General features: G+C 47.6%; 1 protein-coding gene across 2 annotated transcripts in view; it reads left to right on the top strand.

Annotated features, from left to right (window-relative positions):
- LOC120924637 (disintegrin and metalloproteinase domain-containing protein 33-like) overlaps window positions 1-14,639 on the top strand; it is a 184,093-nt gene extending 169,454 nt beyond the window's left edge. For both annotated transcript variants that reach the window (XM_040335650.1, XM_040335642.1), the window contains exons 21-23: window positions 12,299-12,544; window positions 13,555-13,682; window positions 13,798-14,639. In XM_040335650.1, coding sequence (XP_040191584.1) covers window positions 12,299-12,544; window positions 13,555-13,682; window positions 13,798-13,855 — 432 coding nt within the window. In that variant the 3' untranslated portion in view covers window positions 13,856-14,639. The remainder of the gene's footprint in view (window positions 1-12,298; window positions 12,545-13,554; window positions 13,683-13,797) is intronic.
- The last annotated feature ends 3,236 nt before the right edge of the window (window positions 14,640-17,875 follow it).

Here is a 17,875-nt window from a genome sequence, read left to right as displayed (position 1 = left end):
CCATCTCTGCCCACCAATCAGATACAAATATAATGCGTATTATCAGAAGTGCATTCGATGACATATTTCCTTTACTATACGGAGGAGAAAACCCTTTCATGACCAGGCCTATTTCTAATATTTGGTGTTTACAAGATAAAATCCGCTAGAAAATTACTTAGAACCCCCAAACAGTATATATATATTTTTATCAGAGAATCTAGAGAATAAAATGGCGATTGTTGCAATATTTTATGTCACACAGTATTTGTGCGGCGGTGTTTTAAACGCAACTTTTTGGGAAAAATAAACTTTCATGAATTAAAAAAAAAAATATGAAAAAGTAAAGTTTGACCCCAATTCTTTTATATAATGTGAAAGACGATGTTACGCCGAGTAAATAGATACAAAACATGTCACGCTTTATAATCGCGCGCACTCGTGGAATGGCGGCAAACTACGGTACCTAAAAATCTCCATAGGCGACGCTTTAATTTTTTAGGGTTACTAGGTTAGAGTTACAGAGGAGGTCTAGCGCTACAATTATTGCTCTCGCTCTGACGATCGCGGCGACACCTCACATGTGCGATTTAAACGCCGTTCACATATGCGGGCGCGACTTTTCTTTCCTGCGCGAGCTCGCGGGGATGGGGGCGCTTGAAATTTTTTTTTTTTTAGAATATAAAATTGTGTTAAAAAAAAAATACTTTTTGATGACTTTTATTGCTGTCACAAGGAATGTAAACATCCCTTGTGACAGTAATAGGTGGTGACAGGTACACTTTATGGAGGGATCGGGGGGGTCTAAAAGACCCCCCGATCCCTCCTTTGCACTTCAAAGTATTGAGATCGGCGAAAACGGCGATTCTGAATACTGGGGTAGATTCAGGTACGAATTGCGCCCTCTTACGGAGGCGCAGCGTACCGTTTTAACACTGCGCCTCCGTAAATTAACTGCGCTACGCTTCATTCATGAAGCAGTAGCTACGTAATTTGCGCGGGCGCTCCTTAAAACTGCCCGGCGTAAGGGCGCGTAATTTAAATGATCCCGTAGGGGGCGTGGATCATTTAAATTAGGCGCGTTCCCGTGCCGAACGTAGTGCGCATGCTCCGTCGGGAAACTTTCCCGACGTGCATTGCGGCAAATGACGTCGCAAGGACGTTATTTGCTTTAACGTGAACGTAAATGGCGTCCAGCGCCATTCACGATTCATTTACGCAAACGACGTAATTTTCAAACATCGCAACGCGGGAACGACGGGTATACTTAGCATTGGCTGCCCCTGCTAATAGCAGGAGCAGCCTTACGCGGAACCCGACGAACGCAAACGACGTAAAATGCGTACGCAGGGCGCGCGTACGGTTGTGAATCGGCGTTAGTATGCAATTTGCATACTCTACGCTGACCACTACGGGAACGCCACCTAGCGGCCATCGTAAGAATGCAGCCTACGATACGACGGCATAAGAGCCTTATGCCAGTCATATCTTAGGCTGCAGTCGGCGTATCGACCTTTCTGAATCAGGAGCAGTCGATACGCCGGCGCAACTAAGCAATTGCGCTGCGTAACTATGGTTACACAGGCGCAATTGCTTCTTGAATCCAGCCCACTGTGTATTTTTTTTTTTTTAAACGGGCGCAATTGGCAGCCGAGTAAACCGGAAGTGACGTTGTGACGTCGCTTCCATGTTTACATTGAAGAGACTGGATCGAAGCCATCGGCGGCTAGGCACTGGAGGCGGCGGTGAGTAGATCGGGTCTCCCGGTGGGACGGGAGGCCCGGTAAGAGCGGCGGAGGTGGCGGGAGGGGGGGTGTCCCCTCCCGCTCCTCCCGCTCCTCGGGGATAACAACGAGCGTCTTTTAGCCACATCGGTTGTTATCCCTGGAAAGCCGATCGCTGGCTCTAAAAAATGCGGGCATCATCCCGGTATAACCCCCGAGAGACGAGGGCGCATATCTGCGTACGCTCGGCGGCAAGGGGTTAACCAATCATAATAATGCACATATTATAACATATTAATTATTCGTGATTTATAGAAGAGCCTTGACCTAAAATTTTCCATCAGACGGCTTCCTCTGGTCGTCTCGCTGCTCGGCTATTCTTGAATTTATAACTTCCCCATTGAAGTTTCACTTTTACTATATACTGTAACTTTCCCAAATACAGTAAATCCTTGGATTGCGAGCATAATTGGCTCCAGAAACGTGCTTGTAATCCAAAGCGCTTGTATATCAAAGCATTTTTTTACAGGGTATAAAAGAGAAGAGAGGCGCCTCTAAGTGTAGCAATAAGTTGCTAAATGTTGTACCTTCATTACATGTAACCAGATTGCTACACTTGGAGGCTCCTCTCTTCTTTTTTTATACTCAGTGGTGACATGACGCTACTCTTATATCAAGACATCGCTTGTATATCAAGGCAAAATGTATTAAAACATTTTGCTTGTCTTGCAAAACGCTCTCAAACCAAGTTACTCTCAAACCAAGGTTTTGCTGTATGCCTAAAACAAACAGCTTCCACACAAACCCTAAAGTAGCACTCTACAGCATGAAATATTATTCACATATTATATTAACCACTTGCCGACCAGCCGCCGTCATTATACTGCGGCAGATCGGCACTATCCCGCAAATCGCCGTAGCTGTACGTCGGCACCTTTAAGGGCTGATGCAGGCTTTTTTTTGGGCTGGGCCGTGACCTACATACACTGACCTACCCGTCCTACATACACTGACCTATCTGACATACACTGACCTACATACACTGACCTACCCGACCTACATACACTTACCTACCTGACATACACTGACCTACATACACTGACCTACCCGACCTACATACACTTACCTACCTGACATACACTGACCTACATACACTGACCTACCCGACCTACATACACTTACCTACCTGACATACACTGGCCTACATACACTGATGGTAGTGTCCTACATACACTGACCTACCCGTCCTACATACACTGACCTATCTGACATACACTGACCTACATACACTGACCTACCCGTCCTACATACACTGACCTATCTGACATACACTGACCTACATACACTGACCTACCCGACCTACATACACTTACCTACCTGACATACACTGACCTACATACACTGATGGTAGTGTCCTACATACACTGACTTACCCGACCTATATACACTGACCTACCTGACATACACTGACCTACATACACTGACCTACATGACATATACTGACCTACATACACTGACCTACATACACTGACCTACCTGACATACACTGACCTACATACACTGACCTACCTGACATACACTGACCTACATACACTGACCTACCTGACCTACATACACTGACCTACCTGACCTACATACACTGACCAACATACACTGACCTACATACACTGACCTACCTGACCTACATACACTGACCTACCTGACATACACTGACCTACATACACTGACCTACCCGACCTACATACACTTACCTACCTGACATACACTGGCCTACATACACTGATGGTAGTGTCCTACATACACTGACCTACATACACTGACTTACCCGACCTATATACACTGACCTACCTGACATACACTGACCTACATACACTGACCTACATGACATATACTGACCTACCCGACCTACATACACTGACCTACATACTCTGACCTACCTGACATACACTGACCTACATACACTGACCTACATACTCTGACCTACCTGACATACACTGACCTACATACACTGACCTACCTGACCTACATACACTGACCTACATACACTGACCTACCTGACCTACATACACTGACCTACCTGACCTACATACACTGACCAACATACACTGACCTACATACACTGACCTACCTGACCTACATACACTGACCTACCTGACCTACATACACTGACCTACCCGACCTACATACACTGACCTACCCGACCTACATACACTGACCTACACTGACCTTCATACACTGACCTACCCGATCTACCTACACTGACAGTAGTGACCTACATACACTGACCTGCATACTCTGACCTAGATACACTTACCTACCTGACATACACTGACCTACATACACTGACCTACCTGACCTACATACACTGACCTACATACACTGATGGTAGTGTCCTACATACACTGACTTACCCGACCTATATACACTGACCTACCTGACATACACTGACCTACATACACTGACCTACATGACATATACTGACCTACATACACTGACCTACATACACTGACCTACCTGACATACACTGACCTACATACACTGACCTACCTGACCTACATACACTGACCTACCTGACATACATACACTGACCTACATACACTGACCTACCCGACCTACATACACTTACCTACCTGACATACACTGACCTACATACACTGATGGTAGTGTCCTACATACACTGACCTACATACACTGACTTACCCGACCTATATACACTGACCTACCTGACATACACTGACGGTAGTGACCTACATACACTGGCCAAATACACTGACCTACCTGACCTACATACACTGACCTACATACACTGACCTACATACACTGACCTACCTGACATACACTGACCTACATACACTGACCTACCTGACCTACATACACTGACCTACATACACTGACCTACCTGACCTACATACACTGACCAACATACACTGACCTACATACACTGACCTACCTGACCTACATACACTGACCTACCTGACATACACTGACCTACATACACTGACCTACCCGACCTACCTACACTGACAGTAGTGACCTACATACACTGACCTGCATACTCTGACCTAGATACACTTACCTACCTGACATACACTGGCCTACATACACTGACCTACCTGACCTACATACACTGACCTACATACACTGACCTACATACACTGACCTACATACACTGACATTTACATACACTGTCTCTGACCTACCTCAGCTCAGCCATGGTGTGCGGTGTCACTGCAGGCAGTCAGTCATTCCGCCAGTCGTCCGAGGAGGAGAGGAGAGCCAAGGAGGAGAGGAAAGCTTAGGAGGAGAGGAGAGCCGAGGAGCCTGAAGGGGAGGAGAGCCGAGAAGGGGAGGAGAGCCGAGGAGCCTGGAGAGGAGGAGAGCCGAGGAGGGGAGGAGAGCTGAGGAGCCTGGAGGGGAGGAGAGCCGAGGAGCCTGGAGAGGAGGAGAGCCGAGGAGGGGAGGAGAGCTGAGGAGCCTGGAGGGGAGGAGAGCCGAGGAGGGGAGGAGAGCCGAGGAGGGGAGGAGAGCCGAGGAGCCTGAAGGGGAGGAGAGCCGAGAAGGGGAGGAGAGCCGATGAGCCTGGAGAGGAGGAGAGCCGAGGAGGGGAGGAGAGCTGAGGAGCCTGGAGGGGAGGAGAGCCGAGGAGGGGAGGAGAGCTGAGGAGCCTGGAGAGGAGGAGAGCCGAGGAGGGGAGGAGAGATGAGGAGCCTGGAGGGGAGGAGAGCCGAGGAGGGGAGGAGAGCCGAGGAGCCTGGAGGGGAGGAGAGCTGAGGACGAGAGGAGAGCTGGAGGAGGGGAGGAGAGGAGGAGAGGAGAGCGGCGGCCGCATTGTAATTCCCACCTTCTGGAGCCTGCAACGCCTATGATGGACGTCGCACGTCCCGCGGTCCCGGCATTGTACCAGTGGGACGTCCATTATAGGCGCTGCGCAGGCTTCAGAAGGAGGGACCTGCTATGGCACTCGGCTGCACTCGGCCACATTCGGCAATGCTCGGGATCAGATCAGTCCCAGCGTTTGCCGATCACTCTGGGCTGACAATGCAGACTGGCCAGCGTGAGACTCTGGGCTTTTCGGGGTCACATTCGGGGCTCCAGCCCCCCCTAGCCACCCCCTCCCGACGCCCCTGGTCAGCTGTCATATTGACGGCCGGTAATTGCATTGGGTGGTTGGGGCGGCAGAGGGACAGGAGCTGGACAATTTTTTTTAGGATTTATCTCTTACATTTAAAATCCTCATGTTGTTAAACTTTCTAAATTTTTGCAACTTCAACAATTTCCTCAAGGTCTCTAATAAAGATACAAAGTAGACATTCGGTGACGTTTTACGCATGAAGATAGATTGCATTTGATCGGAGAAGGCGGGGTGGTGTCTGTAAAATGTGAGATGAAAAACAGACAGAATTTCCTCATGGATTTGATTTTTCTGGATACATATTAGCGGAAAATATGCAGAGAAACGGAGCAAAGCCGCTTTTGTTCTCTTCTTGCGTCCCTCGGCGGTTTAAGAATGTCATTTGAACGAGGCACCAGCTGATCTCCGCTCCATAAAGGCTACACTTTTTTTTTATTTTTTTTTGCAGCTTAATAATTCAGAAAATGTGGCATTTTTGTTTTGTGGCGTCGCCTCTTGGATAGAATATTATAAGTTGCTATTGGTGTGGGGATGTCTTTAGTGCTCATCGTTAACCCCTTCCATGGAAGGATTTTTCTAACTTTTATTTTATCCTCCATATAGCGTATAGCGGTTGGTCCTGTTCTCAACGGCGGCCCGTTGTGGGTTAAAAGCCCCTCTTTATTGATGTCAATGCTGGCTGTGGTCCCTCCCCAGTCTGAAGCCCAATTTATAGGCAGCGGTTGGCCTTCCATAGAGGGTGCTGGAGCGCCGCCCACTCTGGCTCCGCACCGCCACTGAAAATAACATACATTCATGCATTGCATTGCATGAATGTATATTATTGTTGCCAGCTGCCGCTGGTCTATTCAGGTGGCCAGACATTGAGCGCCGACCACCTGAATAATGGCAGCTGGTTGGCTGTGCAGAAGTGCCTATCAGAGCCAGCGGCTCTGATAGGTTTTCCGAGTACAGCCCTCGTCTCCCGGATGTCTTATCCTCGGAACGTACGCGGTGTGTTCCTTGGATAAGACTGATGGCGGTCTCAATCAATCAGGTTCACCGATTCTGGTTATCTGGTAACCTGATTGGCTGAAGCGTCACCAAGGCGGGAGAAGACATCGAGGGACGTGGAAGGAGTAAGGTAAGTGCATTTTACAGGGCACAGCAGCGACAATGGGCACAGAGGCATCAAAGGGCACAGTGGCATCAATGGGCACAGTAGTGACAATGGGCACAGTGGCATCAATGGGCACAGTGGCATCAATGGGCTTAGTGGCGACAATTAAAGGGCACAGTGGTGACAATTGGCACAGTGGAGACAATTGAGGGGCAAAGTGGTGACAATTGGCACAGTGGCGACAATTGAGGGGCACAGTGGCTGCGTTTGATGGCATGGCACAGTGGTGACAAGTGATGGCACAGTGGCTGTGTTTGATGGCATGGCACAGTGACTGCGTTTGATGGCATGGCACATTTGGCATGGCACAGCGACTGCGTTTGATGGCATGGCACAGTGACTGCGTTTGATGGCATGGCACAGTGACTGCGTTTGATGGCATGGCACAGTGACTGCGTTTGATAGCATGGCACATCGGCTGCGTTTGATGGCATGGCACAGTGACTGAGTTTGATTGCATGGCACAGCGGCTACGTTTGATGGCATGGCACAGTGACTGCGTTTGATGGCATGGCACAGTGGTGCGAATTGATGGCATAGTGACTGCATTTGATGGCATGGCACAGTGGTGACAATTGATGGCACAGTGGCTGCGTTTGATGGCATGGCACAGTGGTGACAATTGATGGCACAGTGGCTGCGTTTGATGGCATGGCACAGTGGTCACAATTGATGGCACAGTGGCTGCGTTTGATGGCATGGCACAGTGACTGCGTTTGATGGCATGGCACAGTGGTGCCAATTGATGGCATAGTGACTGCATTTGATGGCATGGCACAGTGGTGACAATTGATGGCACAGTGGCTGCGTTTGATGGCATGGCACAGTGGTGACAATTGATGGCACAGTGGCTGCGTTTGATGGCATGGCACAGTGGTGACAATTGATGGCACAGTGGCTGCGTTTGATGGCATGGCACAGTGGTGACAATTGATGGCACAGTGGCTGCATTTGATGGGCACAGTGAGGCTGCAATTTCTTTCCTTTTTTTTTTTTTTACGTTTGCGCCCCCAAAAAAATTTGAGCACCAGCCGCCACTGTTTATAGGTGTTCCTATGAGTAGAGGTACAGCCAGCACTGAGCTCCTGCCCCCTTTAAGATGAACGTTCTTTTACTATATTCAATGAAAACAGGTGCTTCTCTAAATGCACTGCAATTACTTTATAATAGTAAAAGATCACTTGGCACTGCGGAGCTGTGTGATCCATCTGCACGTGCCCTGGAGGTTTTCAAGCAGCCGCAGATAAATGGAAGCATACAAGGGAGAAATGGAAGTGCACACCGAGGGGAGCTGCTCAATTGCAAATGTCACAGGAAGGCTTCAGTTCCATCCCCTCCCCCGAACCATGCCCACTAATGCATTTCACCGGTCTTGGGCTTCAGGGCCGCCATCATAAATCATTAAATTATGGGGCCCCTTACACAGCTTCAGGGGGGGGGGGGTGCTGTCGCCTGAAATTGAGAAGCGGGGGGGGGGCCTTTACAAAAAAAAGAAGAAATAAAGAAAAATATATATAAAAAAAGGGGGGGTAGCAATCCAGGCCTCAGGACCTCTGGGCCCTTTAATAAAAATAAATATATATATATATTTTTATTTTTTTTAAAAAGGGGGGTTGCCATCTGGGGACCTCTGGGCACTTTAATAATATATATATATATATATATATATATATATATAAAATGAAATAAAAAAATATATAAATATATAAAAAATTTAAAAAGGGGGATCTCCGGGCCCCTGGGGACCTCCGGACCTCTAAAAAAAAAAAAAAAAAAAATTGGCCCTTTAATAAAAAAATTTATAAAAAATATTTAAAAAATATATATTTTTTTATAAAAAATAAATAAAAAAAAGGGGGATTGTCATCTGGGGCCCTGGGGATCTTTGGGCCCCCAGGGACCTCCGGACCTCTAAAAATAAAAACATTTGTCCCTTTAATAAAAAATGAAAATATAAAAAAATATATATTTTTTTTATAAAAAATAAATTAAAAAAAGGGGGGGGTTGCCATCTGGGGCCCTGGGGGCCTCTGGGCCCCTTACAGGTGTACTGCCTGTACCCCCCTGATGGCGGCCCTGTTGGGCTTAATTGTAGTCCCCTACGATTGAGCCCATGACGGGTGAAATGCGTTACCAGTGCATGGTTCAGGAAGGTATGGAGCTGAAGCCTTTCTGTGACATTTGCAACTAAGCAGCTCTCAGTGTGAACTTCCATCTCTCCCTTGTGATTGAATCACTGGGTGACTGAACCAGTGGAGTGAGTCAGTGAGTGAGTGAGTAACTTATAGCGCTACAAATGCAAACTAAATCGCCTCAAGGCGCTTTTTGCATCCACTGTCGTCCTGATCCTTTAGAAGAGGTTGGTCTTAAGTTTTTTCCTGAAGGCCCGATGGTTTTCTTCCATGCAGATTTTTGTGGGTAGGGCCTTCCATAGCCGTGGTCCTTGGACTGCAAAACCTTGTTCTCCCTTAGATTTGTAGCGGGATGTGGAGGAGATTTGTAGTTGATCGGAGGGCGCGATTCGGGTTGTAGTGTTTTATTTTCTTGCATAAGTATTGAGGAGCATTTCCTTGTGTGCATTTCTGAGTGAGGCAGAGGGTCTTGAATGTAACCCCGATCCTTTACGGCTAACCAATGGAGGGCCCTCAGGGACGGTGTGATTGACTCCCAGGTTTTTTTTCCCTGGAGCTCAGAAAAGACCTACATACAGTATTTGCTACATATTTGATTGGGGTTCAGTCGCAGATAAATTACACAGCCCCACGGCACTAGGTGATCTTTCACTTTTCTAAATAAACAATTGGCACTGCCAGGGCTGCTACCTTGAATGACGCTGGCTGTTTATTCATGAAAAGCGAGCGCTATGGGGCTGCGTGATCCATCTGCAGGTTCCCTAGATGTTTACAAGCAGCTGCAGATACGTAACACAGCCCCACGGTACTAAGTGATCTCTCACTTTTCTCAATGAACAATCAGCACTGCCGGGGCTGGTCTCGTGATTAACACTGCCTGTTTATTCATAAAAGTGAGCGCTATGGGCCTGTGTGATCCATTTGGATGTTTATAAGAAGCCGCAGATAGATCACACAGCCCACAGTACTAAGGCCCCGTTCACACTGAGGAGTTTCTCAGGCGGTTTAGCGCTGACAATAGCGTCTAAATACCGCCTGAGAAACTCCTGCCCTGCAGTCTCAATGTGAAAGCCTGAGGGCTTTCACACTGAGGCGATGCGCTGGCGGGACCGCTCCAAAAGTCCTGCCAGCAGCATCTTTGGAGCGGTGAGAGGAGCGGTGTGTTTACCGCTCCTTCCCATTGAAAGCATTGGGAAACCGCGGTAATACGGCCGGAAATGCGCCTCTGCAGAGGCGCATTGCCGGCGAAATTAACCCTTTTTCGGCCGTTAGCAGGGTTAATACCGCACCACTAGCGGCCGAATACCGCCACAATTCCGCGGCAATTCAGACGGTATAGCGCCGCTAAAAATAACGGCGCTATACCGCCACCGCACATCCCGCCCCAGTGTGAAAGTGGCCTAAGTGATCTTTCACTTTTCTGAATGAACAATTTGCACTGCCGGGGCTGGTACTATGAATGATACTGTCTGCTCATTCATAAAAAGAGAGCACTATGGGGCTGTGTGATCCATCTGCCAAGGCTTTTGTAAATGGCAGCCCTACTCTCCAAAGTGGCCCTTTCCACCAGAGACCAGAGCTGTCACTCGCAAATCCATCTCCTTTCTGCTCATGTTTTTGGACAGTGGGGGGCAAACTGGGGTGGGAGTCCCCTGTTGGGTTAAATAAAAGATCAAAAAGTTTAGTTGACCTTCTTTTTTAAAGGCAGCCACTGATCCAAACCACCGGGTAGCTCCTGATGCTTAGCCTGTTTGGTCTACTCACTTAGAAAATCTTCAGAGACGGTGGAACCTGAACCTGGAAAGTGTTCCACAGCTAACTTGGAACCAGAACAAGGACTGGCAAGTGCCTTACGTGGAACCCAGTGCTCACTACCAGGCTATCCCCTCAATGTCCAATCTAGTTACATTTCAAAGGCTGCTCTAGTAAGCTACTACCATAGTGACCGGCTCAAGCAATAATGTCCTGATTAAAGAACAATGTTGGGGAAAAGGCCTTTTCCCAGCAGAGCTAAAGTTGAGACGTCCGACTAGGACAGGGGTCTCCAAACTTTCTAAACAAAGTGCCAGTTTTACTGTTTTTCAGACTTTAGGGGGGCCTGGAATGGTGCCAGCGGGAGGAGTAGCGCCCCATCACTGGTGCCAGCGGGAGGAGTGGCGCCCCATCACTGGTGCCAGCGGGAGGAGTAGCGCCCCATCACTGGTGCCAGTGGGAGGAGTAGCGCCCCATCACTGGTGCCAGCGGGAGGAGTGGCACCCCATCACTGGTGCCAGCGGGAGGAGTGGCGCCCCATCACTGGTGCCAGCGGGAGGAGTAGCGCCCCATCTTTGGTGCCAGCGGGAGGAGTAGCGTCCCATCACTGGTGCCAGCGGGAGGAATAGCGCCCCATCACTGGTGTCAGTGGCCCTCATTGTTGGTGTCATTGGGAGGAAATAGTGACTCGAGGGCTGGATAAAAGCAAACAAAGGGCCACATCTGGCCCCCGGCAGAGCTGTTTTAATGAGAGGGCACACCTGGGCACTTCCCAGGGGCCCTAGCTGCATGGGGGGCCCCTGCACTTTCCCCAAAGCAGCTGGTCCTTGAGCCCACGCTGCCCCATAATTGGGGGCCCCATGATGGCTTGAGAGTGATAGATACACAGGGGAGGCAGTCTGCCTCCTACCTACTTGATGTCTGTTTACCTGCACTGTCATCATTGTAGGGCCCCCAGAGCATTACTTTGCCCAGGGGCCCATGATGCTATTAAGACGGCCCTGGCCCCCGGGCCGCAGTTTGGAGACCACTGACCTAGAACAATAGCAAAATACTTAGACATGTTCAGTTATCCTTGGAGGGGATATCCTGGGTTGGCCTACAATTTCTTCATTTTCCAATGTCCAATCCTTCTGTAGGCAGCAGTATAACATCAAGGTTACAGTCTTCCTCTTCTCCTCGATGGATGACAAAGAAAGAAAATTAGATCTGAGCTTCAGGCAAAGCATTAAATACGGGGCTAAAACACATGGAATTAAAGCAGCCCCCGGATACATACCGTAACAGGACCCTTGAAGATCAATTTAAATTAATTGAGTCACTGCCTCATTTGCATTTGACCTGCCTGCTATATAGAGAGGGATGAGTACATTATTTCACACTTAATTATTTTTATTATTGTTACTCTCCATCCACACAGAGCTCCTGGAGCGTCTTCAATGGAAAAAGCAATGTGTCAACAAGCAGTTCGCAACCGGTCAACATCGTGCGCCCTCTACACCCGCCCTCCAGCCAGACCACCAAATCCTTCATACAGCTGAAGCCATCCAGACCACCTCCACCAGCCAAATCATCTCCCATCATTCAAGGAAAACATGAGAGCCAGCTCAGCAAGCTTCTACCTCCAAAGAAACCACTCCCCACCTGCCCTGTCCGCACTCCGCAGGTACTTTCAGCTTTCCATCCACTGAGAAAAAGTCTATGGCCTGGATTCAGAGAGATCGGCGCATCTTTAGATAGGCGTAGCGCATCTCATATGCGCTACGCCGACGTAACATTGAGAGGCAAGCTGAGTATTCACAAAGCACTTGCTCCCATATTTACGCCGGCGTAACGTAAATGGGCCGGTGTAAAACCGCGTAATTCAAAGTAGCAAGGCAGTGGGCGTGTTGTATTATAATGAAGCGTGACCCCATGTAAATGCATGGCCGAACAAACGGCGCATGCGCACACGCGTGCTCAGAATCACGTCGAATTTACTCCCTAAGATACGCCGGGTCCATTCATGCGACGTGAACGTAACCTACGCCCAGTTCCATTCACGTACGACTTACGCAAACGACGTAAAATACGACGGCTGTTTCGACGTTTCCGACGTCCATACCTTAACATGACTTACCCCTGGTTTATGAGGGGTAAACTTACGCCGGACGTACGCCTTACGTAAACGGCGTAGCTTACTGCGACGGGCGCAAGTACGTTTGTGAATCGGCGTATTTAGCTCATTTACATATTCAATGCGTAAATCAACGGAAGCACCCCTTGCGTCCAGCGTAAATATGCACCCAAGATACGACGGCGTAGGAGACTTACATGGGTGTATCTTGCCAAAATTCAGGCTTATCTGTTTTTCTGAATAAGCGTATAGATACGACGGCGCACATTTTGACTTACGACGGCGTATCTGGAGATACGTCGTCGTAAGTCCTTTCTGAATCCGGGCCAAAGAGTCCATCAACCCAAAAAGTTGTAATTTAAGTAGAGGGGGCTTAGTCTCTTGTTAGCTTCTTTTACTTCTTGATGACTCCAGCAGTGATAACTTTAAGACCAGGGCCTGATTCACCACTAGGCCGCATGGGCACACAGGACTGCCAAGGGCAGCACCAGCAATTCTAATTAAAATTTTGCTCAATTTCTATCTGTTTAATTTCTCTAAATCTGCTGTTCTGTCTCCAGCTGAATCCTCCTCGGAAGCCATTGCCTGGAAACCCAATCCAGAAGAAGGACTGTTTACTTGTGATGACACCAGCCAACACCAGACCCCACATCACTGAATCCACCACCCAACCTAAAGGACACCACCGGTAGGTATTGAATTTCCTGAAACCATACACCCTACTTAGCTGTAGTTTTGTTAAAGGTACACATGTACTTTAAGTGCAACTTGATCAGTCCCGTTATCTCTTGCTGTGTTCTTAGGCCAAAGCCAGGAAGCAAAGTTCAAGCAGCGGCAGCAGCGTTCCTCCAGAAACAATGACATGCGAGGTTCTTGTAGTGATTTGCTCCACCAAGGGCCAGGAGGAACAACGTCCTGACATTTGCACTATTAGGATGAGATTACCCCTTCAGATCCTTGAATGACATGTTCTCAGACTGGGTGGACATTGCTGAGAGAATAGAGAAGAAGTGACTACCTTCAGACAGCTAAGCCCACGATGTGGTTCACCGCACTGAGAGGAACCTCACAAGCCCGTGGTCTTCCTGGCTTTCTCAGTCACCTCTGTAATAATAGCACTGAACCCTGGGATAATGTCTTCAGACCTGACTTATGGAAGGATATCGTGATGGGTTGTCTGTCGTACTGGACGTTTTCTAGGAGGAAACATCTCCTTCTTCTGCGAAAAAGTTTTGTTCCCGATAATCAACCTAGACTTATGGGATCACTGATGAGATCTTACAGAATTCTTGGCGTGTCCTTGTGACCAAGAAAATGAACATTCCCTTCTTTCATAAGGCCTTATTTCAGAATACACATTATTGAATGCCAGTTATGCCTTGCAACCATTGACCATGGTTATTGTCTTGTTTAATACCTTCATCATTTCCTATTAGAATTATACTCTGGTCTGGTCATGGTATAGCTAGTAGTAGTCACTCACGCTCTACTAAACTTCTGTCATCCTGAAGATGTTTCACGACTCGTACATACAAGCTTTGTTGGATGAGTAGCTAAATGTCCTCAACATTTCAGAACAAGTCTAGTTGTATGTGACTAACTACTACTAGGTGTCCCTCAAAACTTCACCCCATTGCCCAACAAACCCTGCAGAAATGGTATCTTTTTAAGTGGACGTCCTCATTATGACTGCGCAGACTACAGGTAAAGGATATAAAACATCTCAAATGGTCCATCTCGCCAATGGATATGACCTAAAGCATAAAGACGAAGATGTGTCTTATGTCCTGTTGACCCAATTTGATCTTTATTGGTGTGTCTCAAGCATTCTACGTAGTTCAATCATGAGTCCTTGATGAACCAGCCAGCTGGGTACATGGTTTCCAGACTTTTAAAAATGGTATCTGAGTGAACCCCCTCATTATGACTGCCAAAGCTACACGTAAAGGCCATGAAACATCTCAAATGGTCCATCTAGCCAATGGAATGCGAGGTCACGCACAAAGACGAAGACGTGCCTTATGTCCTGTTGACCCAATATGATCTTTAATGGTGTGTCTCAAGAATCCTATGTAGTTGAACCATGAGTCCTTCACATACATGGTTTCCAGTCTTTCATGGATTAGTTTAATATTAGACATTATGAATGCGGAGATTCTTTGGTATTGAAGATGTTGGCAACTTGACAACTTGAAGTTAACCTGCTTTGCCCATAGAGACTAAAGTAGGAGTGGTGGAATAAGAGGTCTAGGTATAAAAATGTTTTCATACAACGTTCACCCACGTTTCACACAATTTTCTATTTGAAAACTATTGAAAAATTTGTGTGAATCCTGGGTGAAGGTTGTATGAATCCTCCTCCAACTGCCAAGGCTACACGTTAAGGCCCCGTACACACGAGGAGACATGTCCGATGAAAACGGTCCGCGGACCATTTTCATCGGACATGTCTCCTGGGAGCTTTTGGTCTGATGTGTGTACACACCATCAGACCAAAATCCCCGCGGACAGAGAACGCGGTGACGTAGAAGACACCGACGTTCTCAAACACGGAAGTGCAATGCTTCCACGCATGCGTCAAATCAATTTGACGCATGCGCGGGATTTCGGGACGCTGGTTACACGTCATAACCAGCGGACATGTCCGATTAGGTGTACTAACCATCGGACATGTCTGACGGACATGTTTCCAGCGGACAAGTTTCTTAGCTTGCTAAGAAACTTTTGTCCGCTGGAAACCTGTCCGCTAGGCCGTACACACGGTCGGACATGTCCGCGGAAACTGGTCGGCGGACCAGTTTCAGCGGACATGTTCGACCGTGTGTACGCGGCCTAAAGGATATAAAACATCTGAAATGGTCCATCTAGCCAATGGATGTGAGGTCACGCACAAAGACGAAGACGTGCCTTATGTCCTGTTGACCCAATATGATCTTTAATGGTGTGTTTCAAGCATTCTATGTATTTGAACCATGAGTCCTTCATGAACCAGCCAATTGGATACATGGTTTCCAGTGTTTCAAGGATTAGGTTAATATTAGACATTATGAATGAGGAGATTCTTTGGTATTGAAGATGTTGGCAACTTGACAACTTGAAGTTAACCTGCTTTGCCGATAGAGACTAAAGTAATGCCCTGTACACACGATCAGTTCGTCTGATGAAAACGAACCAATGGGATTTTTTCATCAGATATCCGATGAAGCTGACTTTCATCAGTCTTGCCTACACACCATCGGTTAAAAATCCGATCGTGTCCAACGCGGTGACGTAAAACACAACGACGTGCACAGAAAAATGAAGTTCAATGCTTCCGAGCAGGCGTCGACTTGATTTTGAGCATGCGTGGATTTTTGACCACAGACGATCGTTTTTTTCTATCGGTTTTTTAACCATACGAAAATGTTAAAACAGGTTTCCGATGGGAAAAAAAAACTGATGGGGCTCACACACGATCGGTTGGTCCGATGAAAACGGTCCATCGGTCCGTTTTCATCAGACGAACCGATCGTGTGTACAGGGCATAAAAGAGTGGTGGCATAAGAGGTCGAGTTATAAAATGTTTTGATACAACGTTCACCCACATTTCACACAATTGAAGTCTATTGAAAAATGGGTGAAGGTTGCGTGAATCCTCCTACAACTGCCAAGGCTACACGTAAAGGATATGAAACATCTCAAATGGTCCATCCAGCCAATGGATGTGAGGTCACGCACAAAGACGAAGACGTGCCTTATGTCCTGTTGACCCAATATGATCTTTAATGGTGTGTCTCAAGAATCCGATGTAGTTGAATCATGAGTCCTTCATGAACCAGCCAATTGGATACTTGGGGCCAAATTCACAGAAGAAGTACGCCGGCGTATCTACTGATATCTACTGATACTCCGGCGTACTTTCAAATTTGCTGCGTCGTATCTTTAGTTTGAATCCTCAAACCAAGATACGACGGCTTCTGGGTTCGATCCGACAGGCGTACGGCTTTGTACGCCTTCGGATCGTAGGTGCAATACTTCGGCGCCCGCTGGGTGGAGTTTGTGACGTTTTCCGCGTCGGGTATGCTAATTAGCATTTTCCGTCGATCCACGAAGGTACGCGCGGCTGTCGCATTCTCTTACGTCGTCGCTAGTCGGCTTTTCCCGGCGTATAGTTAAAGCTGCTATTTTGTGGCCTATATATAGACTTGCCATGTTAAAGTATGGCCGTCGTTCCCGCGTCGAATTTCAATTTTTTTTTTTTGCGTAAGTCGTCCGTGAATAGGAAAGGACGTAACGCACGTCGAAGTTAAAAAAATGACGTCGATGCGACGTCATTTCGCGCAAAGCACGGCGGGAAATTTCAAAACGGAGCATGCGCGGTACGTTCGGCGCGGGAACGCGCCTAATTTAAATGATCCACACCCCCTACCCGGATCATTTGAATTAGGCGGGCTTGCGCCGGAGGGATTTACGCTACGCCGCCGCAACTTTACAGGCAAGTGCTTTGTGAATCAAGCACTTGCCCGTAAAACTTGCGGCGGTGTAACGTAAATGCGATACGTTACGCCGCCGCAAATGTACCTGAATCTGGCCCTTGGTTTCCAGTCTTTCATGGATTATGTTAATATTAGACATTATGAATGCGGAGATTCTTTGGTATTGAAGATGTTGGCAACTTGACAGCTTGAAGTTAACCTGCTTTGCCCATAGAGACTAAAGTAGAAGGGGTGGTATAAGAGGTCTAGGTATAAAATGTTTTCATACAACGTTCACCTACGTTTCACACAATTTCCTAGTTGAAGTCTATTGAAAGATTTGTGTGAATCCTGGGTGAAGGTTGTATGAATCTTGTGTGTGAATTTTTTTTAAATTGACCCCTAAGTGGATCTATAGCCCAAACTG

Source organism: Rana temporaria, chromosome 1 (assembly GCF_905171775.1).
Source record: "Rana temporaria chromosome 1, aRanTem1.1, whole genome shotgun sequence".
Classification (NCBI taxonomy): domain Eukaryota; kingdom Metazoa; phylum Chordata; class Amphibia; order Anura; family Ranidae; genus Rana; species Rana temporaria.
Note: the sequence above shows the minus strand (reverse complement) of the source record. Positions and strands in the feature narration are given on the sequence as shown.